This window comes from Physeter macrocephalus, unplaced genomic scaffold (genome assembly GCF_002837175.3).
Source record: "Physeter macrocephalus isolate SW-GA unplaced genomic scaffold, ASM283717v5 random_590, whole genome shotgun sequence".
NCBI lineage: Eukaryota > Metazoa > Chordata > Mammalia > Artiodactyla > Physeteridae > Physeter > Physeter macrocephalus.
In genome coordinates this window covers 1-21,482 of record NW_021145878.1, presented here as the reverse complement: position 1 = coordinate 21,482, position 21,482 = coordinate 1, and the positions used below count along the sequence as shown (strand labels likewise).

Here is a 21,482-nt window from a genome sequence, read left to right as displayed (position 1 = left end):
TGTGCTTTTAACTCCTGTGCTATATTAAGCCTGTCGACCCCTTGGTTGATTGGCTCAGTAAAGGGAGGAGGCTTTGTGGGGGATTTGCTTGTGGTTGGGGTGGCTGCCCCCTTCTCATATCAAGCGATGGGAAAGGGTAGTGCTGACGTCAATTGTTGCCATGGAGATATAGCAACCCTTTCCCTGCCATCTCCATGGTAACCTGGGGGGGTCCATCTGTACTTCGCCCCCTCCTTCTAAAAGAGGGTCCCTTAGGGAGGGGCTGTCTAATAAGGTGTCTGAGAGAGAAGTCAGGGAGGGCAGTGATTCAAGTATCCTCCTTTCCCTGGGCCCCTCCTCATTCCTCAAGCTGAGAATGAGGCTGGGATGTGGGGGTCCTGCCTGGGGGTCTGGGGAAAGCTTTACCCTCTAGGGTGAGGGAGGCAGTTCTGCCTTTCCCACCTGGGGATTCCCCTGGAAATGACACCCACCCCCACCCCCCGCCACCAAGTTCCTCAGCACCTGAGCAGGACTGCCAGGAACTTGGCAGAGGGAGGCGAGAGAGATTCCCCAACCCTCTCCAAGGCTGCGCATCACCCAGCCCCTGGGGACATGGCTGGCTGGCTCTCTGCTGCCCCTTGAAGCCAAAAGTAGGAGCAGCAGCAGCCTCTCTTGCTCAGTGCTGGTGGTGCCCCACATTCCTGCCTGGTGCTCTGTGTGCATGACTTTACTGAAAGCTTCCACCAGGTTCCATTAGCCCCATTTTACAGATTTGGAAATAGAGACTCCGAGAGGCTAAGTATGTAGCCCAAGGTTGCACAGCTAGTAAATGGCAATCAGGACTCAAATCTAGGACTAGAGTTTAGGCCAGCGACTTTTCCAGGGGGAAAAAAGGAAGAAGCAACAGAGAACATGATGGAAAAGGAGAAAAAAAATAGAGTGAAGTGACCCAGGTTGGAGCCTGTCATTCTCCCTGTCACCTACAGAACAAAGTTCAAACACAAGGCCTCCCTGATTCAGCTTCTCTTCTGTTAACTCATCCCTGGATCCCTTGAATTCTGAGCTCTGCAAGGGCAAGGAATCTGTCAGATAAATGCCTGGGTTCTCGGCACCTCGTGTGGCCCAGGTAGGTGTTGGTGAAAGTTGATTGAACTGAGTTCCTTGAAATTGTCCTCCACTTTCCTGCCTCAAGGCCTTTGTCCACAGTGTTCCTTCCACCGGGAATGCCCTTTCCCCTTGCTCGTGGCCATTCTAGAGCTATGTAGCCCCAGGGTCTGGCCCACTGGCAAGGTGTTTGTCTGTATTCTTTGCATCCCTCACTAACCAAACATACGGGAGGTAGCAGTAAATCTTTTTTGTTTGTTCGTTTTTCTTTTTCCTTTTTTGGCCATGCCACACAGCATGCGGGATCTCAGTTCCCTGACCAGGGATTGAACCCGTGCCACAGCTGTGAAAGCCCGGAATCCTAACCACTAGGCCACTAGTAAATCTTTTTAAATTTTATTTTATTTTTAAAATTAAAAAAAAATTTTTGGCTGCATTGGATCTTCGTTGCTGCGTGCTGGCTTTCTCTAGTTGTGGTGAGCAGGGTGCGCAGGCTTCTCATTGCGGTGGCTTCTCTTGTTGTGGAGCATGGGCTCTAGGTGCGCGGGCTTCAGTAGTTGTGGCACGCAGGCCCTAGAGTGAGCGGGCTTCAGTAGTTATGGCATGTAGCCTCAGTAGTTGTGGCGCACAGGCTTAGTTGCTCCACGGCATGTGGGCCCTTCCCAGACCACGGCTCGAACCCGTGTCACCTGCATTGGCAGGCAGATTCTTAACCACAGTGCCACCAAGGACGTCCCAGTAAGTCTTTCTTTAAAGGAAAGGAGTGTCGAGAAGATTGGAGAAAGGAAGTGAGGGAGATAAGAGAGAAAGGAAGAATGGTAAGGATTCAGCATTTGTGGGCTGGCAAGGTCCATAGAGATCACTGGTGCTTTTTTTTTTTTTTTTTTTTAAACTAGTGAGGAAATGGGCCCAGAAGGAAGGGATTTGCCTCCCAGCAGGTCATTGCTAGGCCATGTGAGTTCCATGAGGGTCAAGGCCCATGTCTGTCAGGTTCATTGCTGAATCCCCAGTGTCCTGCACAGCCCTGGCTGGTAGACTTGTATTGAATGAAACAGGGACAAAGCCTGAAGGAGAACCCAGTCACACAGAACTCCTGGTCACACTTTCTAAGGCTCCTCATTGCCTTCAAATTGAGTTGTTACACTGGCCCCTGCCACTCTCTATCCCTTTTTTTCGGGCTTCTTTTCCTCCCAGGGGTACTTGATCTTTACATAAGCTGTCTCTGCTCCTGGAATGTTTTTTCTCCATCGTTACCCATTATTTTCTGGTGATGCTGTCAATCACCTGGCTGTGCTTGCATCTCAAGTGTAGGCTTACCTGTGTCTCAGCCTGGTCAATTGTAGTCTCCCATCTCCCTGACAGTGGTAATTGACCCAAGGAATGTACATGTGATTTAAGAAGGGCCAATCACTGGCCTTCCCAGGGATAGCTATACCAAGACTGGGAGAAAGCAGGTCTCCCTTCCTGGGATTTTTAAAATTTTTAAATTTTTTAAATTTAGGCTGTGCCGAGTCTTAGTTGCAGCATGCGGGATCTTTTAGTTGCAGCATGTGGACTCTTTAGTTGCGGCATGTGGTCTTCTTAATTGTGGCATGTGGACTCTTAGTTGTGGTATGCATGCGGGATCTAGTTCCCTGACCAGGGATCGAACCTGGGCCCCCTGCATTGGGAGCACATAGCCCTAACCACTGGCCTGCCAGGGAATTCCCCCTTCCTGGGATTTCTAAGCTGATGCAGCCATGTTGCCATGTTCCCTGCCCAGAGGAGATAATCAGGGATGAGAGGAACAAAGCAACAGTCCTGGTGGGGTTGAATCCTTGATTCCAGCCCAATGGATGCCCTGGTTCCTATAGTTCTTCCTTTAAACACTAACCTATCCTTCCCAGCAACTTGAAACAATCATTTCCTTTTTTGCTTAAGCTAACATCAGTTGCTTTCAATGGAGAGACCTTATCAATACAGAGGCCCTTTTTTTTCTCTCTAAAATTACAAGGGCCTCCTAAGGAGGGTGAGTACTGTTTACTGGCAGGGAGGCCCTTTTTCTGCAGAGCAGCAGAATGGGTTGTTAAGTGGAGTAGGACCTGCATGGAGTTTGGTGGGGATTGAAACAGCTGGATTACCTCACTTAATAGAAGAACAGAGAGTCCCGGTGGCGGGGTGGAGGTTGGGGGGGCGTCTCCAGGAGGTAAGGGTGAAGGGGGAGAGGAGGAAGGGAGAGAGAAGCGAGCACTATGGCCTGAAGCCAGGGATTATTCTGGTGAAGGGGAAAGAAGGGCATGGAGGGGCTTTTAAGAGCCAGGATGTTAAAGGACCGGGGCACTGAATGGTCAAGTCTAAAGTCCAAGTAGATCCTTTTTGACAAACATCCTCTCTCTTTCAATAAGCCTCCTACATCTGGGACTGCCTGGGAGGGAAGTCGTGGAAGTCGAAAAGGGTGGCCCTTTCTGTTGACCATGGGATCTGAAGTGCTCTGGGAGGCTTAGACTTCTACTCCGTGTGGATTAGAGGAGGGGTGTTGAGTCAATCATACTTAAATCTCAGGGGACAGGAGACTGACCCTGACCTTTGGGTTACATACATTTTTTCCAATACTAAAATAATACAGGTTCATTAAAGCAAAATTGTTAAGTGGGAAATACTCATTCAGCTTCCAGACAGCCTTCCTGTCACGGGCCCCTCCTGTGCATGGATTTTGGGGCCTCAAGTCTGAGGACGCTGAGGAGTGCACTAGCATCACCTGTCATCTGGGGGACCACAGGCACGTTGCTTAAGGCTCAGTTCCCTCACCTGTAAAAAGGAAAAAGAAATCGAAGTTTTTCAAATGACTTCTTCCCCAGTCTTCTGGCCCCACCAGTCCTAGGAGAAACCAAGGCTCAAGATGGACAGGGCAGCCCGTAACCCCTTCAACAGAGCCAGAGGTCACAAAACAGCAGGTAGCAAAACCAAACTCCATCTTGGGAGAATTAAATGGGCCTGGTGTGGGTGGCCATTCTCGTTAAGTTCTCCGTCCACCCCCTCCAGTCCCAAGCTTCTCTGGGCCCCCAGAGTCCAGCACAGTAATGCTAATTTTACTGGAGAACCAAGGAGAGTGTTGGGGAGACGGATGAGGGCAGAGCCTGAGCAGAAAGGCGGCCCTGAAAGGGATCAAGACCAGCAAGAAATGGGGGAAGGACTTGGTGTCCAGGGAGAAGAAAGGCCCCTGGGGCTGGGTCCAAGTGAGGAGGCAGCAGAAGGGAAGATGCCTTTGGATGAGGCGGAGCAGCGGGCGGGCCCGATCCGACGGGATAAACATAGACGGCCAGCCCGGAGTGGAAAGAACAGTTTATGCTGTGCTTTATTAAAATGTGCATCGTTCTTTTATTTTAAAATGTGCATCATTGTCTCGTGCTCGGCGCGCGCGACCTCAGCGTGGTGGCCCGCGGCGGGCCTCGTACACGCCCGGCGCCCGCGGAGCTGCCGTGTGCAGGCGCACTCAGGTGGCGCGGACCCGGGGGCTCCCGCCCAAGGCCAGGTAGACGTCGATGGGCACGTGCAGCAGTGTCAGGCAGTGGCAGCCTGGGCAGCGTCGAAGCGGCCTGGGGAAAGCGGGGCGCGATAGGGGGCGCTGAGGCGGGGGCCGGCTCATCCTGTACGGGAAGCATCGGGGAGTGCACTTGGGGTCCCCGAGGTTCGGGCGTGGATGTGGGACCTTACGTGGCGGGGGGCGGTCGGGGGACGGAAAGTGGGCCGGGGTGGGGCGGCGGGGAGCGGCGCCGGCCTCACCTGACCGGGTTGTGTTCCGTAGCTACCTGCTCCGGGCTGTCCTGGGACTCGCGGGGGGCGGCAAGGCCAGGGGAGTCTCCGGCCTCAATGGGGAATCTCCGACCCTGCGGGGGCTCCTGGGCACTCATGTCCGGGTCCCGGGGCGCTCTGCGCGGGGAGTGGCGGTCAGGCAGCTCGCGGGCCTCCGGGCGCCCCCTCCCCGCGCCCGCCCCGTGGGCCGTCGCTTACCTGCCGGAGGCCGAGGCCGGTCCCAGGCTGAAAGCAGTTGCCCGAGCCCTGGCCGCGGGAGGACTGTCCAGTCCAGGCGAAACCGGGAAGGTGTCTGCGGCGCGTCCGGGCCCGGGCGTCGAGGGGGAGGGCTGCATTGTGACCCGGGCCGCGGCGTGCTGACCTCATAGAACCCATTCCTCCCTCCAGAGAACCCCGCGCCGCCCCGGCACTTAGCGCAGCGCGAGCCGGTACTTAGAGGGCTCTTGCCATGGGTCGCGCAGACCCCCAGCTGCCCGATGGGGGAGCAGGAGGCTGTGTCCACGGAAAGGAGCCTGGCATCCCGGGCCGCACGCAGACGTCCGGAGCGCCCCCCACAGTCGGGCTGCGACTCACTACCTGGCACGGGGCTGAGCGCAGCGGTGACTTAACCCGTTCTGGGTTTGGTGGTGGTGGTGAGGGCAGGCAGGGGACATTGCCCATTTTGGCCAAGGGTCACACAACATCTACATCACAATTGGGCCAGAGTTTTAAAATGTCTGACCCTCTCCCTCCCCACCACACGCGGCTTCTGTGTCCAGACGGAGAATGTTCTAGCGCTGGGGGCGGTTGCGGATGAAAAGGAGCAGGCCAAGGGCGATGGTGGAGTAGAGCTGCCCCGCAGAGGCAGCATGAGCTGAGAGGGTGATAGAAAGGAAGGAGGTGCTAGACAGCATGGAGGACTTTCTGCTTTCCAACGGGTACCAGCTGGGCAAGACCATTGGGGAAGGGACCTACTCAAAAGTCAAAGAAGCAGTTTCCAAAAAACACCAAAAAAAAGTGGCGATTAAAATTATAGACAAGATGGGAGGGCCAGAAGGTAAGCTGGGGCCCCTTTGGAGGAAGCGATGGCTGGCTGAGGTGGGTGGGTGCTTCCTCCAGTCAGAAGGATCATTCCCTCCTCCCCTTTAGTCTAGAACCAAGGAAAGCGAGAGAGACTGTGGCTCTGGGGTAGGTCAGTGGGGAACAGAGGGATGCTGGGAGTCCAGGAAAATCACACCCTCTAAAACCCAAGATTAAAGTGGCAGGAGGTGAAGGATCCTCAGAAGTACAGCCGGAGCCCACAAGGCCTTTCCTATTCCAGGGTGGGAACAGAGACTGGCAAGGCCATGGCCAGGGCTAGCAGAGAGCAGGAGCTGGAGCCAATGAAGGCAGAGATGGGGAAAAGACAGGGCTCATGGAAAGAACTGTGGGTCAGGAGGCAGACATGAGAGGAGCGGGCTCACCACGCTGTGGGCAAATCAGGCCTCGTAACTTGAGATTCAATAGCCATGTCTAAAAGTCCCTAATAGTCTAAAAGTCTAAAAGCACTTTGATATCTGTGGTCTCACAGGCTGCTCACAACAGTCCCTGAGGCTGACAGGGAGTAGTTCCTTTCAGTAATATATTAACTACAAAAACAATAGAGGTGAACATTCTTTGCAGTGTCCAAGCAGACAGACATTAAAGACTATGACAGGGGACCAAGGCACAAGACCCAGACATGGTGGGGAGATAGGCAGGCAGAAGATGGAAGGCAGCAGACAGGAGGGAGGAGTTAGGCCCTTCTGGACTTGATGCTCCATCTCTTTTCCTATGTTTCTGTAGAGTTTATCCAGAGATTCCTGCCTCGGGAGCTCCAGATTGCCCGTACCCTGGACCACAAGAACATCATCCAAGTGTATGAGACGCTGGAGTCTGCCGACGGGAAAATCTACCTGGTGATGGAGCTGGCTGAAGGAGGGGATGTCTTTGACTGTGTGCTGAATGGGGGGCCACTGCCCGAGAGCCAGGCCAAGGCCCTCTTCCGTCAGATGGTCGAGGCCATCTGCTACTGCCATGGCTGTGGTGTGGCTCACCGGGACCTCAAGTGCGAGAACGCTTTGTTGCAGGGCTTCAACCTGAAGCTTACAGACTTTGGCTTCGCCAAGGTGTTGCCCAAATCATGCCGGGAGCTCAGCCAGACCTTCTGCGGCAGCACAGCCTATGCCGCCCCAGAGGTGCTTCAGGGTATTCCCCACGATAGCAAGAAGGGTGACGTCTGGAGCATGGGCGTGGTCCTGTACGTCATGCTCTGTGCCAGCCTACCTTTTGATGACACAGACATCCCCAAGATGCTGTGGCAGCAGCAGAAGAGGGTGTCCTTCCCCACTCATCTGGGCATCTCGGCTGAATGCCAGGACTTGCTCAAGCGGCTCCTGGAACCAGACATGATCCTCCGGCCTTCAATCGAAGAAGTTAGTTGGCATCCATGGCTAGCAAGCACTTGATAAAAGCAATGGCAAGTCCCCCCCAATAAAGTAGGGGGAGAAAGCAAACCCAAAAACCCGCTTCTAAAATGGTGATATATATTTTACACTTTAAGTTTACTTATCCTAAAACTTACCTACACCCTCTCCAGCCTTTCTTCTCTTTCCCTTTAAAGATCTTCATGGAACCAGAGGGCCTCATTCAGACTTCCCTTTTATTACAGCTGACAAGTGATTTTCATACAGGTGTTTAACTGAAGTTAATTAAAAATAGACCCCAGAATCATACACATACAGGGGGAGGAGAGGAGAAAAATGACCAAGAGCAACTGGAACCACTGTTGTTGCAACTTCCTTTCTAATAAAAGCAGAAGCGTTGGGAATGCAGTAACGGCCTCTTGACTCCTTGTCTTGGTGAGAGGCCTGTTGGGGGCCCTGTCCCTTTCTCATCCCAAAGGCCAAGGTGAGCCTGGGATGAGGACAAGGGACTTCCTCAGAACCCAGGCTACCTCCCATCCTAACCCCCAGGCTCCAAGCAGGAAGCCACCCTGCACATAGTGTGTTTCCTGCCCTGGATCTGGGGCAGCTGCTGTAGGGTACAAGAACAGAGCCCCAGACACCTTCCAGCTTCTGTTGAATCTCTTTAATAGCTGTTAACGGCAAGTCTGGAAAAGGTTCAGGACAAAGTTCTTTTTTCTTTCTTTTTTAATTACAAAACTAACAGCTGTTAGAGTCTTTTTTTTTTTTTTCCTTTTTTCTTTTCCCGGCTACAAAATACTCTGGGGAGATACATTATAATTTAAAATATATAATATTGCACAAACAACAAAAAGGTTAATTAAACTAAAGAAATAATTACAAAGAGAAAAACCCCATCCCATCAAAAAAAGATTCAGCATTCTCTCCATCCCACCCCCTCATTGAAGGTTTGAAGTGGAAGTGACCACCACCCTCTTGGCGTCCCTGACCACAATCACTTTAAATCATTGGTGAACACACCAGATTATGTACAAGAATCACCAGAGCAGCATCATGAAGCACCAGGGTCTCCAGGGATTCCTGCAGCCCCTCATCCCCCTAAGAGAGGTGCAGCTTTTACCAGAGTGGAGGGTGAGAGCCACAAGGATTGGATCTGCCTTCAGGAAGAAGAGCTTTTGCAGAAACCTGATGACAGTCTCAAGAAGCTCACCCCCAGCATATCCCTTCAAGACGCAGAAGGGTTGAGGCGGAGAAGTTGGGCTTACCAGAGTTGTAAGTACTCAGCTTTGATCACTGCTCTGTACCGCTGGTAGCTGGCTTGTGTCCTAAGCTACAGGGGAGTCGAGGTGGGTAGCTGGTTGGACAAGGTACCCCGCCAGGCAACACACAGAAGGGCCTGAAGTGGCCCCCTCCCTTCTTGGGGAGGGGAAGAAGAGCAAGAGCAGACTCTTGCAGGTGGCACAGCTGGGCTAAGGACTCGGGTGCATCTGACATGAAGAAGCCTTGGGAATGGCGTTGGGGACATACCAGCCTGGACTGGGTAAAAGGAGGGAGTTTGGTCTCTAGATTCTGAACCACAAGGAGCCTTTCCAGGAATGGAAGATGCCTGGGAGGGGGAGATTCCTAAGAGAGGCAAATTTCCCAAAAATGAATGCCTCTTACCCACTGGGATAGGAACCAAAATGTGTTCACCATCCCTGTCTAGCCAAGGGCAGGTGGCATGGCCTTCTTTGCCTGCTTATGGGTGACAAAGTGTGTTGTCTCTGCGTCCTCCAAGAGACTGGTAGCTTGGCCTCTGCCTACACAGGCAGATGGGCTAGGGCTATCTGTTGGGACTTCCCAGTAAGAGTCCCCAGGAACAGTGGGTGTTCAGCAGAGAAGTGTAGGCTCTTCTGGTGAGGGGGGTAGGTTTCCTCCCCCTTGGGTCATCCTATGGTTGGCACAAGTCAGAGTTCCTGGTTTGGATTTAGCAAGCCCCTTCCCAGATGTGAGCAGAGGCCCAAAGGGCCAACAAGGAACAACCCAGAATCTGCCTAGAGCTCTGGCTGACAGAGGCCATTTGGGGGACATTCTTAGTCAGTGTCTTCCAGTGCCGGGCGTAGACGAGCGAGGGAGGTGGGAAGTGCTGTGGGTAGGGGAGCGGCTTGCTCTGGCTCCCCTCATTCCCAGTCCTCCCACTCTACATCTTCCAGCTGCAAAGGGAGGGGATAATGGAGAGCACAAACACGTATTACTCCTCTGAGTCAAGCTGAGACGCAAGCTCCCCGGCTGCCTCCAATTCGGGACAGCCCTCCCCGCAGCCCCAGCCCCAACTCTCCCGGGCCATACCCGGCCTCCTCTCAGAGCGAACCACTCGCTTCAAGGAATGTCTGGGGAGCAGAGCTGCCCTCTGCCCAAGCGGTGGGCCTGCTGCTCTGATGGTTCCAGACTCAAAGGAAATGCTTCTACCAACCAACACTGGACACCACAAGGGGACGCCCTGACTACAAGAAGCCCGTCAGTCAATCCCTGAAGGAGAACTTGTCTCCTGCGGAGCAGGTAAGAACAGGGCCCTGAGAGGCAGGGAACTTTACGGTGGTGCTGTGATCAGAAGCAAGCGTGGCACTGGACTACAGGTGCTCGCAGGGCCTTCACTAGGGGCTCCAGCACCCTAATCCCCAACTGAAGTCTCCCCAGGCAACTCTCTCTTGGCCTGCTGTCAGCAGATCCCCTGATATGATGGGTTATAGAATGATTCTGTTCAGGTATATTGTATGTTGGGTTTTAAAGAGGGCTGCAAAGACACCAAAGCCATGAAGGCCACGTGGCATAAGAGGTGCCATGGGCCTTCTCTACCACGGGTATAGTGAGGTCACAGGTGTAAAATACTCTCGTGTAGGTCACTACCTCCCTCCAGGCTTCAGTCTCTCAGCATGAAAAACAAGGCCCTTCCCATTCTCTCTATTCTGTTCACCTCTTTATAGCAGGTTCCTGAGCTACATGTTGGAAGGAATCATGGGGTTCTTGTGTGACAGTGGATATAACACTGACTTGATTCAGAAGTGTGGGCTGGAGCCTCAGTCCTGTCCCTTATTAGCTATGAGAGATTTTTGCCCAGCCCCTCCTTCAAAACGACCATCCTTGATTCTGAGAGGAAGTGAAGAATAAGAATAATAGGCCTCTGAGCTTTTAACTGTTTTGTGGTGGTTTCAGGAACGTCTATTAATGCGCCCATGTCCCCAGGCACTATGCCTAAGGTGTGCACATGCATCATCTACCACAGCATATGAAATTATAATGACCAGTGCCATGTTTTAGATGGGGAAACAGAGGCTCAGGTTAAGTGATCACATTGTCTTTTGTCTCCAAGGCCAGAAATCTGCTCAGGTCCCACATCTGACGACCATGAGTCAAAAGCTCTGGGGCAGGGTTTGGCATCTGTATTTTTTAGTAGTTCCTCAGGTGATTCTGATAGGAGCTAAGGTCAAGAACTCCCCCATCCATCCCCCTGGAATTGAGGGGAAGCGGACCCTGCTAATGACTACTGTTCAGGGCCTGAGTGGGAGGCCCTAGCTTCCTTCCCGCAGCCTGCCACCTCAGATAGGAGTGGGATCCACCTTGAGGGGACAGTCGGGCTTGGCAGGGAGAGTCCTCAGACCTCGAATCATTGTGCTTGCCTCCCCTGGCCAACCAGGCCCACTCACCTCACCAGAAGCATCCACTTTGGAAAGTGCCATCTGCACTTCTTCTTCAGTCATGTCCAAGTCAAAGTCCTTCTCCCAGTCCTCACTGATGTCTGTGCTTGAGCCTGGAACCATGATCCACAGTGTGAGAGACAGGAAGGGGTACGTGAAGAGGTTGTAGCTGGGGGTGATGGAACTCTTTAGAAAGGCCTGACAAATACACACCAAAGGTCTTTACATTCTGCTTTCTCTGGCTCAGTGATCCCACTTTTAGGAATCTATTTTAAGGAAAAATCCTGGATTCAGTAAAAAAATTTAACCAAAAGGATGTTCACTGTAGTGCTGTTACCATGATGAAAACTTAAAAAACTACCTGAAAGTTCACTGATAGGGAATTACAAAAATAAACGGTATAGTCATATGATGGAACGTTATGTGGCTTTTAAAGGTTAGGCTATAGAACACTTATATACATGGCAAAATAGTCTTAAACTATTAAGTGAGAAAAAGAAAGTTACTGAATAGTGGAGAAGTACTGTGGTCCAGAAGCTCCCTAGGGGCCATGGAAATCTTCCAGAAGAAATAAACAATGAACCTCTTCCTCCTCAATCACTCCATTCTACCTACACTGATCCTGCTACTCCTGAAACACACCAGGCACATTCCCACCTAGGGCCTTTGCAAGGACTGTTCCCTGTACCTGGAACTCTTCCTCAGATACCCACAGGCCAACTCGCTCGCTTCCTTCACACCTTTACTCAAATCTCACCATCTAAATGTGGCCTACCCAGACTGTCCTATTTTCAGTTGCACCCTGACCCCTCAACTCTGCTCTGGTTGTTCTTTTTTCTATTGTATTTACCACTTTCTAGTGTATTACATAAGCAGATTCACTATGCTTATTGTCTAATAGTAGAGGAGCTGGAATGTGAGCTCCCGAGGACAGGGATCTTCTGTTTTCTTATGTATTCCAAGTGACTAGAACAAATAGTTTGTACTCAGGAAATATTCGTGGACTCTCTCTAAATCAGGGGTTGGCAAACTATGGCCTGTGGGCCAAATCCAGCCTACTGTCTGCTTTTGGAAATAAAATTTTGGAACACAGCCATGGCCACTTGTTGACATATTGTCTATGACTGCTTTCATGCTGAAACGACAGAGGTGGGACAGAAACTGTATGTCCCCAAAAGCCTAAAATATTTGTGGCTTTGTGCAGGAAACATTTACTCTTCCCTGTTCTAGGTAATTCTGATGCCTGCTAAGGTTTGACAACTACTGCTCCAAATATTCATATTTGGGTATGCTTTCTTACAGGCAATATAAAAAAAATGTACATGTGAAAGTTATTAGTAAGAAGAAAACTACAAAAATAGTTCCTGTAAAAAGGAGTATATGCAGTATGATTCCATTAAAAAAATACGCTCACAGATGCATGCACACATACAGAGAATGAGCAAAATACCACAAGAACACTAACAATAGTTATCACTAGGTGATGAGGTCATGGGGTAATATATTTTTTTAAATGAACACATATTACTTTGTAATCATTTTTTCAAAAAGCACCTTTAAAAAGAGTAAGCTCTGATCCCCCAATGGCACCACCTGTAAATACCTTGTTTCTTCCTGTCCAGCTTGTTCCTCACCATGCACCCAGGCTCTGAGACCTCCCCAAGCCTGGCCTCCCCGTTCCTTATTAGGGTTCTTGCACTGTTCTCTAGTCACCCAGCTAGCCATAAGTGGTGTGGTAACAGCAGGGTCTCTGGAGCCAAGCAAACCTGGGTGGAACCCTAACTCTTTTATTTATTGTGTAGTCTTGGGCAAGTTATTCTGGGCTTCAGTTTATTTATAAAATAAGGATAAAACCACCCTCTTTGCAAAGAACCACTGGAGGAGCTTATTAGAACGCAGATCCCTGCCTTCCCATCCCCCTCATTCAGATTCAGGAGGTGTAGGTGGTGACCCAGAATTCTGCATTATAAACAGGTACCTAGATGATTCTGTATAGACCTTGGCCTGCAGTTGAGATACAAGTGTTAAAATTAGCAGTATCATGTAAAGTGCCTGTAACATATATACACAGTGGATATTTAACAAATGGAGCTGTTAAAGGCCTGGTCCCAGAGTTAAGTAATTTTGCACATGGTCCCACACCCAGTCAGCGGCAGATCTGCAACCAAGACCCAGTTCTTCTGACTCCACATCTAAGGCTCCCTGTGCTTTCAGGACACTCTTGGTGGCTTGCGTCTGGCTCCCTGTCAGTGCAGGCTTCCTGTGGGTTAGAAGCTGGACTCCTAGCTGATTTCTCCCTCCAGAGCTGTGGCTGTGGTCATGACAGCTTTTCCTAATCCCAGGTTGCCCCTCTAGGGATTTGAAACTCTCCTCTTCAGGCTTAAATGCTAGGGCAGACCCTTCGGGGTAAAAAAGAAAGCATCAGCTAACATTTTTAGAGCACTTTACACCCACCCTCTGGGATAGGTATTAACAGTCCCAATTTACGGGTGAGGAAACAAAGGCTTTGAGTGGCAGAGATGTGAATCTGGGCTTTCTCTGCCACCTGCCTCCTCCCACCATCCTGTCCTGTCACACAATGAGAGTACCAAGCTCTCCTTTACACTGTGCACGTGGCAGAGAACTGATCTATGCAACAACAATTTAAGATTTCATGATGAAGTTTTACTGTTTTCTTTTGTTTGTAAGAAAGGGGAGTTTTCAGGTGATTATTAACCTCATGGTGCTGTCACTCACAGCTCATTTTATTCTGCTTAATTGGCTCTTTGCTTCTCCAGAGAAGAAATGGAAGCAAAAGCCACTCCCAGGTCAGTCAGTAGTGAAGTGGGGCTTTAAGCCCAGAGCTCCTTCCAGTCCGCAGGCCACAGTTCCGCTGTCTGCTCCCTGCTGAGGGAGCCTGAGCAGGGTAAGTCTAGTGTCCTTGCTCAAATGGATCTCGGCACAATATACAGGTGGGAAGCAGCTCTGCAATGACAGGCATCACCCTGGGACCTTAGAGGTCCCTGTGGCTGGGTCACCTCCAGAGACTGCTGTATCCAGAGACCAAGCCTCCCTCATGTCATCTGGACAAAGAGGGAGAAGGAGTCACTCTGCCTCCAAGCCTCTTTTTTTTTTTTCCTAAATAAATTTATTTATTTATTTTGGCTGCGCTGGGTCTTCCTTGTTGCACGCGGGCTTTCTCTAGTTGCGGCGAGCTGGGGCTACTCTTCGTTGCAGTGCACGTGTTTCTCATCGCGGTGGCTTCTCTAGTTGCGGAGCAGGGGCTCCAGGTGCGCGGGCTTCAGTAGTTGTGGCGCATGGGCTTATTTGGTCCGCGGCATGTGGGATCTTCCCTGACCAGGGTTCGAACCCGTGTCCCCTGCCTTGGCAGGCGGATTCTTTACCACTGTGCCACCAGGGAAGCCCCCTCCAAGCCTCTTTTAAGATTCTTCCTCCCTTTACTCTGTCCCCACTGTCCCACCCTAGTCTAAGACCCCAGCTTCCCCCAACTAAGTAACTACAACTACTTCCGGTGGGTCTCCTGCACTGAATCCCCAGGCCCTCCTTTTGCGAATCCCCCAGTGCATTAGAGGCAGTATAGCGCACTGTTAAGAGCTTATGCTGCATCTTCCCCATAATCTCATTTCTTCCAGTCTCTACCCACCATTCATTTTTTCTCATCACGCTCTCCAATAGCCCAATTCCCAATGGAAACAATAATTCTTTAACCTTCCAACTGTTTCACTGTTATTCCCTCCCTTACCCAGCTCAGATTCCATGAACCATCATTCTGATCACTTCTTGCATACACTTGGACTCTTGTCTTTTTGAGTTCACCTGGGTAAACCTGAACCCTGATTAAGTCCAACTCCCCATCTGCTCTGTGCCTGCACCTGAGCAACTGAATGTGGCTGGACAAAAGTACAACTGTGCTGACTGGTGTCTCTTAAAATTCACGACCGTTATCTCAAATGGACCCTTCATACCATCCACCCAGCAACCCCACACCAACTATTGGGTCCATCACCTACTCTTCACTCTCATAAAGGCAATGTCACACTTTTCTAAATACCTACTGGATGGGTGATTGATCTCAGTTTCCTACCAGTAAAAAAAAAAAAAAAAAAAAAAAAAAAAGGGAAAATCTCACAGATCTCAGGATTTTTGTGAGGATTGAGTGATATGCATATCAAGTACTTAGCACAGAGCTATACAGACATACAGAAAGTGCTCAGAGAATGGTACGTCTTATTATCTGCATCATCTCCCCAAAGCAGGGCTCTACCCAAATTTCTTCCCTAACTGAGGACCTATCAGGAAATAATTACCCCCAACTTACAGAGGAGAAAACGGAGGCTTAGAGAAGATCAGTAGCTTTTCTTTTTTATTCTTTTTTTTTTTTTTGTGGTACGCGGGCCTCTCACTGCTGTGGCCTCTCCCGTTGCGGAGCACAGGTTCCAGACACGCAGGCTCAGCGGCCATGGCTCACGGGCCCAGCCGCTCCACGGCATGTGGGATCTTCCCGGACCGGGGCACGAACCCGTGTCCCCTGCATTGGCAGGCGGACTCTCAACCACTGTGCCACCAGGGAAGCCCGATCAGTAGCTTTTCTGAAGTCACATGGCTCATGAGCAAAGTTGGGATTTGAACCCAGAACTGTCTGAACTCCAGAGCCTGAGCCCTTAGCCTCTACATGTAAAGCTTTTAGTACAGGTTGCGCATATAAGCGGCATGCCCTGCTGCTTTGTGGCACCAAATCCAACTTTCTGAATTCGGCTTAAGATTTTAAGTTCTTGTTCCTCCCTCTCCTGGGAACAATACAGAATCATGGGCTTTGGTCACCTCCTTCAATGTGCCCCATGTCCCCATGACCTTAACACATGATCTGCCATGTGGGGGACTTTGTAGGCCCTCTCAGCCTGCGCTACCGCTCCCTGCGCACCTGCCGCAAACTCCGTAACTCTCCTATACAATGCCTGTCTCCTTGGTGAAACACCTGCTGATGCGCAAAGTTTCCTTCTTTCTCTGAACTCCTCCTGTACCAAGCCTGTCTCATACTGCTTCATGCCTCATCATAGACTGCAGCCTTTACCCCTCCCTCCTCAGTGTCTTATAAAGAGTAGGTAGGAGCTCAATGGATGACCTCACTGAATCAGAGTCAGAAGGAAAACACTGTGTTGGAAACTGGAAATCAGCCTGTTTCCCATCCACTGCAGTAAGCCAGTCCCTCACTGCCAGTAGGCCAGTGCTCACCTGCTGGGCAAGCTTTGTGGCCAACTGGTGCTGAGTGTTGGCAGACAGCATGCCTGCGTGTGAGGAGCTAAGGGGAGGTCTTGCTGACAATTGGCTATCTCTGGAAAGGTATTTTGGATGTGGCAAAACAAGGTGACACCAGAGCCATCACTGTCCTTTAATTGCAGGAGTTAGAGAGAGGTCCCCCCTTGACATAAAGTCAAAGTGTCTACAGTCTAAAATTTCATTATGCAGGTAAGAAACTAAAGCTCTATTACTTAAGCTGGGTCACTGCAAGTTCATGAGTATTCATTTTATTCTTCTTTAAACTGTACATGTAAGTTTTGTTTATATATTTTATAATAATAACAATTAACACAGGCCTAGGGGAGCTAGCTGACTTTCCTGAGGTCATCCATGGAAGAAGACCCTTGACAGCAATCAATGTCACAGGAGTTCCCACCCCAAAGTTGAACTGTTCAAAAGGATAGAAACTGACACAGTGTGGTAGTTAAGGGCATGGGTTTCAGGTCAGACAGAGCTGGGTCTGAATCTGGGCTTGCTACTTCCTGGCCATGTGAATTTGAGCAAGTTACTTCACATCTCTGAGGCTCACTTTCTTCATCTGTAAAATGAGGACAGTTATATGGAGTTGTGAGTTGTAAACTGGAAATTAACAAGCTCCCCCGGTAACTGAGAAATTAAATGCAATATTACATTCTTAACACGATTTGACATAAACCTTATTTTGTTGAACTAAAACCCCAACAACTGTAAGATGCATCCTAATTTCAGAGAATAAATGCATCTTGGAATTGATGGAATAGAGTATAATAAATACTATAGTAGCTGTCATCATCATATAGTAGCTGTCATCATCATCATCATCAGTAGCACAAATGAAGGTCATCTGCTCCTAGGATCCTCACACGGGACAAGGAGACAAGTCTGCCTTGTGAGGTGGCAACTCTCACCTGCCCTGCCTGCACACGCTCCCTGGGCTTTGGCCTTGGCTTACCTTTTTTTCCATTGTTGGAGGGTGTAGACTTCCCGCTGTCTGAATTCAGCTCAAACACCCGTAAGTCTGTGAGTACCTCCTCCCTGAGAGTCTCTACTCTGGCTGGAGGCCGGGGCTCTGGACCGCTGGGGCGGCCAGCAGGGGTGTGGGGCTTGGACTGAGCTAGGGGTGGGGGTCCAGTCTCGCCCACATCCACAGCCAGGTTCTGTTCCTCCAAAGATGCCTCTAGAAGCTTTTGGGACAGGTCCTTGGGCAGCACTGGTGCCTCAGATGCAGGGGTAGGTTTGGCAATCTGTGTCACGAGGGAGATGCTCTCACTGCTCTCCGATGGAGTCACCTCTGTTGGAGCCTCAACCGGGGTCACCAGATTCTCTTCACAGGGGCTCCAGAGGCCAGGTCCTCCTTCAAGGGATGTGGAAGTTTTGGCCACAGGAACCTCGGCCTCTTTTGGAGATGTGGGTGAAATGCCCACAAGCTCCTCTGTCAAGAGAGAAAGGTAGGGAAAGAGAGTGATGTACCCTGGTTAGCCCCAAGACAACCTTGGAGCTCTCTGAAAACAGACCTTGGGTTCCCACCAAAGTTTGCTCTAACCAAAACTAATGGGCGCCAGTTTCCTCACCTCCCTCTCCATCACAATTCTTCTGCAGATAATCCCTGTTGGTCCAAGTCTCTCCCACCCTTGAGGCATAGCACATGCCTGGTGGGCACTCAGCTTCTAGCAGTGCAGCCCAAGATAATATTATAACTTAGAAAGCCAAGACTTTAGAGTCAGTCAGTTTGAGGTTCAGGTTAGGCTCTGCTGTATCCCACGTGCATGATCTTGGGTGAGCCACTTAACTCTTCTTTAACCTACCTGCCTCATTTGCAAAAGAGGGATAATGAAGTTGTGGTAAGGACCATACATGTAAAGCTTTTAGTACAGGTTGGGCATATAATATAAGCACTTAGTAACTGTGTTAACATACCATGCAGGTGGCTCCCACACACTGTCCTAAGCTGAGCTACCAGGTAGAGGGAGCTCAGCTCTGTCCCTAAGCCAGCAGTTCCCAAGTCTGGCTGGCCATTAACATTACCAGTGGAGCCTGTTAAAAATACAAGTTTGGCCACATGTCCATAGAGTGTTATTTAGAAGTGGAAGAAGGGAATCTGGAAATTCAATAAGCATCCCCTACTCTGAAGTACTGGTCCATGGGCTGGCAGGGAAATCTGCTTCAACTGACACATGTGATTTCTGTACCTAAACCTGGGATCCACCAGCCTTGGTAAACAACCCCTTGTTAGCTCAGTGTATCCTTGGCATGTGCAAACACCATATTCATTCCCTCCTCTTCCCTGGGGTGCCATGTCCCTCCAGGCTTCAGAGAGAATGGCCCAGACAGTGCCCCAGAGGCAGGACTTGGTACTTTCTCATCACCTCTCAATACCTCTTACCATCTTCCTCCTCCCAGCCAGGCTCTTCAGAGATGCTCTGTTCTGCACGCTGCTTCAGGGCATCCCTCCGGGCCTGCTCCTGAATGTGGGGGAGTAGATGGCCAGAAGCAGTCAGGGAACCCTCTTTCCCAGACTCTGGTCCTGACCCCAGAACTCTTGGCACCCTCTGTCCCCTTCTTCCCTCAACAAAATCCAGCCCCCTTCCCCCATGGCTGAGTGGAGGACCTTCCCTGGTTAGGCCAGCATACCTGCTCTAGTTGATGGACTTTATAGAAATACCGATGCCAGAATTCTGAATGGGAAACAGCTGCGGGCACCTGGAGGGAGGGGACAGTGGAGATGAGACTTTGGGAGTGGTTGCGCGGGGTCTACGTCCCCAGCCTCATCAACCAGCTCCCAGCCACTCTGGATATCAGATGGGATAAGTGGCTGAGTAGTGATTCTTAGAGCACTTCCACTCCCAGACCCACCTTCCTGGCCCAGCTTGGCCAAGAAGGGAGAAAAGAACTCCCACCAGGCTTTGCTGGCCCTTCCATTTCTCACTGTGATTGCCAGAAGCCTGGCAAATCAGTTTCCCCCATGTGGATTCTTGGCTCAGGAGCTGGCTGGTTTGGCTCCACAGGGCCTCCTGCTGCTCTCTAGGCCAGAGGACTCCACAATGACTCTGGACATGTCCCTCCCACCTCCCCACACCCCAGGCCGGGAGTTGGTTGAGGTCCTGCCGGCTAGGCCCTCACCATCTTGGTGTAGAGGGCCCGGATGGAGGGGCTGCCTACAAGGAGCTCTGAGATCTCCCCCTTCTTCTCCTCCAAGCAGAACTGGGAAAGCCAGGTGTCAAACAACTCCGGGGGCCCTGCAGAGGGACAGACATTGATGGTCAGTTCCGTGGGTCTGGAGAAAGAACACTGGGCCTAGAGAAATCACACCTAAGCCTGGACATGGACAATGAGGAAAGCTTAAGGTTTTTCCAAAGCCATATGGCCCAAGGTGGGGGTCAGGCAGGGTGAAGGGGTGGGTAGGCCTGATATCAGGGCATGGCCCCGAGTGATCACTGGGAGGGGCTGCAGTCTCCACTCTCTCCCATGCCTGCTTGCTTTTTATCCCACTGCACTTGGCTCCTGAATCCTCTCCTCTCTGAAACAGCTATTCTCAGGTTACCACCAGTGACCCTATGTTGCCAAATCCAATGGCAGATCCTCTGTCCTCCCTCATGTGACCATCCTACAGTTTCTGCCCTGGGAGCCACTACCTTCCTCTTGAGGCCCTCTTCTCTCCTGGCTTCTCACTCTTTATTTCCTCCCACTTCTCTCATTGTTCCATCTGGGTCTTCAGTGGGCTCCTCTTTTTCCTTATCTCTTCTTGTTTTCCATTTTCTCCCAAGATGACCTCCACTAAACCACGAGTTTCAATCTCTTCCTCCCACTGACAATTCCTCAGTGTGTCTTTGCAGCTCAGGCTGCCTTTCTGGGCTCCAGATCCAGAGGTCCAGGTGCCTGGACACATCTACCTGCACATATGCTGCAAATACAACATGTGCTCATCTCCTTCCCTCCCCCACCTGTCCCACCCAGTTATCCACTGGAGAGCTGGAGGCCCTCCCAGACTCCTCCCTTATGGAGTCACTCTGGATTCCACTTCTTCAGCGTCTCTTATACATGCATATCTTCCTCTTCATTCCACCCACCCCTTCCCTGGTTCCGGCTTTACCTCTGACCTCTGAATGAGGATTCCTACCAAGCCTCCTAACTGGTCTTCCCATCTTCCGTCTCTCCCTCTCTATTTCATCCTACAAAACACTGCCTGAAGGCTCTTTTATAAAATGCAAAATCTGATCACATCAGGTCTCAAAACGCTTCAACAGTTCTCTACAGGAGGGTATTTTAGGCTATGGTCCAAAGATGGGCTTCAAAGGGTTAAAGAATTCCCGTATGCATATAAAATTCTGCTGAGAGAGGACTTGTTATTTTGAACAGATTTTTAAAGGCCTTTGTGACTTAAAAAAAGGTTAAGAACCACTATCTTAAGCCTTTTAGGACAAAATTCCAACTGCTTAGTCTGGTACCCAAAGCCTTTCCAGTCTGGTGTCCCTGGCAGCTCTCACTGCCCTCATTTCCTCACATGCGCCCTTTGTCTGGCCTTCCCAAATGCCTAGGTTTTTCGAGAACTTCAAATTCCTGTTGTCCTGCTTGAACACCCTTCCCCCACTTCTAAAAGTAAAATTAGTTTACTTCTAATTCATCGTTAAAACCTCAACTCAGGTGTCACATCCTAGGTTTCCCAGGCTGGGTTACATGCCATCTTCTGGCATCCCACTGCTCCCCTCTTTCTGTGGAAGCAGTCAAGTCACTCTATCTCTAGTATCTTTGCTTTATTCCCTGTTTCTGTCTCCTAACAGCAGGTTCCTGGAGGTCTGGACAGGGTTGATTGAGGGTTCGACTCATTTCTGGTGTCTGGTTCCCAGCCTGGGCTTGCTGCACAGCAGGAGCTTAGCAAACAGGCCAAAGGGAAGGCAGGCAGGGCAGCAGGGCTGGGAGGGAGCCTAAGCTGAGGATGAGGGACAAGAGGAGCAAAGCCTCTGTAGAAGGGGATGAAGACAGTCTGGGTTCAGGGAGGAAGGGGGACCATCAACCCATCCCACCAGATGTAAGGGTCAAACTAGCTCCACTCTGGTCCCTCTACACAGGGGGTACCTGGCCACTGCTACCAGAGACAAACAGGGTGTGCAATCCAGACCCACTTGGTCTCCCTGCCCAATAAGCCTGCCCCCTCACCACTACCCCCTCACCATCTGGTTCATTGCAGTAGGTTGCTGGGTCTGACTGGAGGCTATAAAGGCGAGCCTAAAAAAAA

At 50.7% G+C, this 21,482-nt stretch overlaps 3 protein-coding genes across 4 annotated transcripts; 1 reads left to right on the top strand and 2 right to left on the bottom strand.

Annotated features, from left to right (window-relative positions):
* Window positions 1-1,517: 1,517 nt before the first annotated feature.
* FAM229A (family with sequence similarity 229 member A) lies at window positions 1,518-5,238 on the bottom strand. 2 transcript variants are annotated; one of them, XM_055083133.1, is made up of 3 exons: window positions 5,074-5,238; window positions 4,846-4,992; window positions 1,518-1,831 (listed from the first exon to the last, which is right to left on the bottom strand). In XM_055083133.1, the coding sequence occupies exons 1-3, from the start codon at window positions 5,208-5,210 to the stop codon at window positions 1,717-1,719; spliced, it is 399 nt and encodes a 132-aa protein (XP_054939108.1). In that variant the 5' UTR covers window positions 5,211-5,238; the 3' UTR covers window positions 1,518-1,716. The 2 variants fall into 2 exon arrangements, with proteins under 2 accessions (XP_054939108.1, XP_007125149.1); XM_007125087.3 differs by lacking the exon at window positions 1,518-1,831 and adding an exon at window positions 4,396-4,658.
* A 24-nt stretch (window positions 5,239-5,262) lies between these two features.
* On the top strand, window positions 5,263-7,827 carry TSSK3 (testis specific serine kinase 3). Its single transcript, XM_007125088.4, has 2 exons — window positions 5,263-5,911; window positions 6,679-7,827. Exons 1-2 carry the CDS (start codon window positions 5,767-5,769, stop codon window positions 7,338-7,340), a joined length of 807 nt encoding a protein of 268 aa, XP_007125150.1. The 5' UTR covers window positions 5,263-5,766; the 3' UTR covers window positions 7,341-7,827.
* A 120-nt stretch (window positions 7,828-7,947) lies between these two features.
* On the bottom strand, window positions 7,948-21,472 carry LOC102990698 (BSD domain-containing protein 1; the record flags this gene model as incomplete). Its single annotated transcript, XM_028485878.1, has 7 exons — window positions 7,948-9,490; window positions 10,982-11,085; window positions 17,202-17,681; window positions 18,633-18,711; window positions 18,881-18,949; window positions 19,370-19,485; window positions 21,418-21,472. Coding segments are annotated over 7 exons (936 nt in total), but the record flags the coding sequence as incomplete, so codon positions are not given.
* Between the last annotated feature and the right edge of the window lie 10 nt (window positions 21,473-21,482).

Excerpts from the sequence above, each read along its gene's own strand:
- FAM229A (XM_055083133.1), bottom strand. The coding sequence starts at position 5,210 with ATGCAGCCCTCCCCCTCGACGCCCGGGCCCGGACGCGCCGCAGACACC. Across the intron at positions 4,993-5,073 it reads CCGGCCTCGGCCTCCGGCAG|AGCGCCCCGGGACCCGGACA; the intron begins GTAAGCGACGGC and ends CTCCCCGCGCAG. Across the intron at positions 1,832-4,845 it reads ACGGAACACAACCCGGTCAG|AAAGACTTACTGGGACGTCC; the intron begins GTGAGGCCGGCG and ends TTTCCTTTAAAG.
- TSSK3 (XM_007125088.4), top strand. The coding sequence starts at position 5,767 with ATGGAGGACTTTCTGCTTTCCAACGGGTACCAGCTGGGCAAGACCATT. Across the intron at positions 5,912-6,678 it reads CAAGATGGGAGGGCCAGAAG|AGTTTATCCAGAGATTCCTG; the intron begins GTAAGCTGGGGC and ends ATGTTTCTGTAG.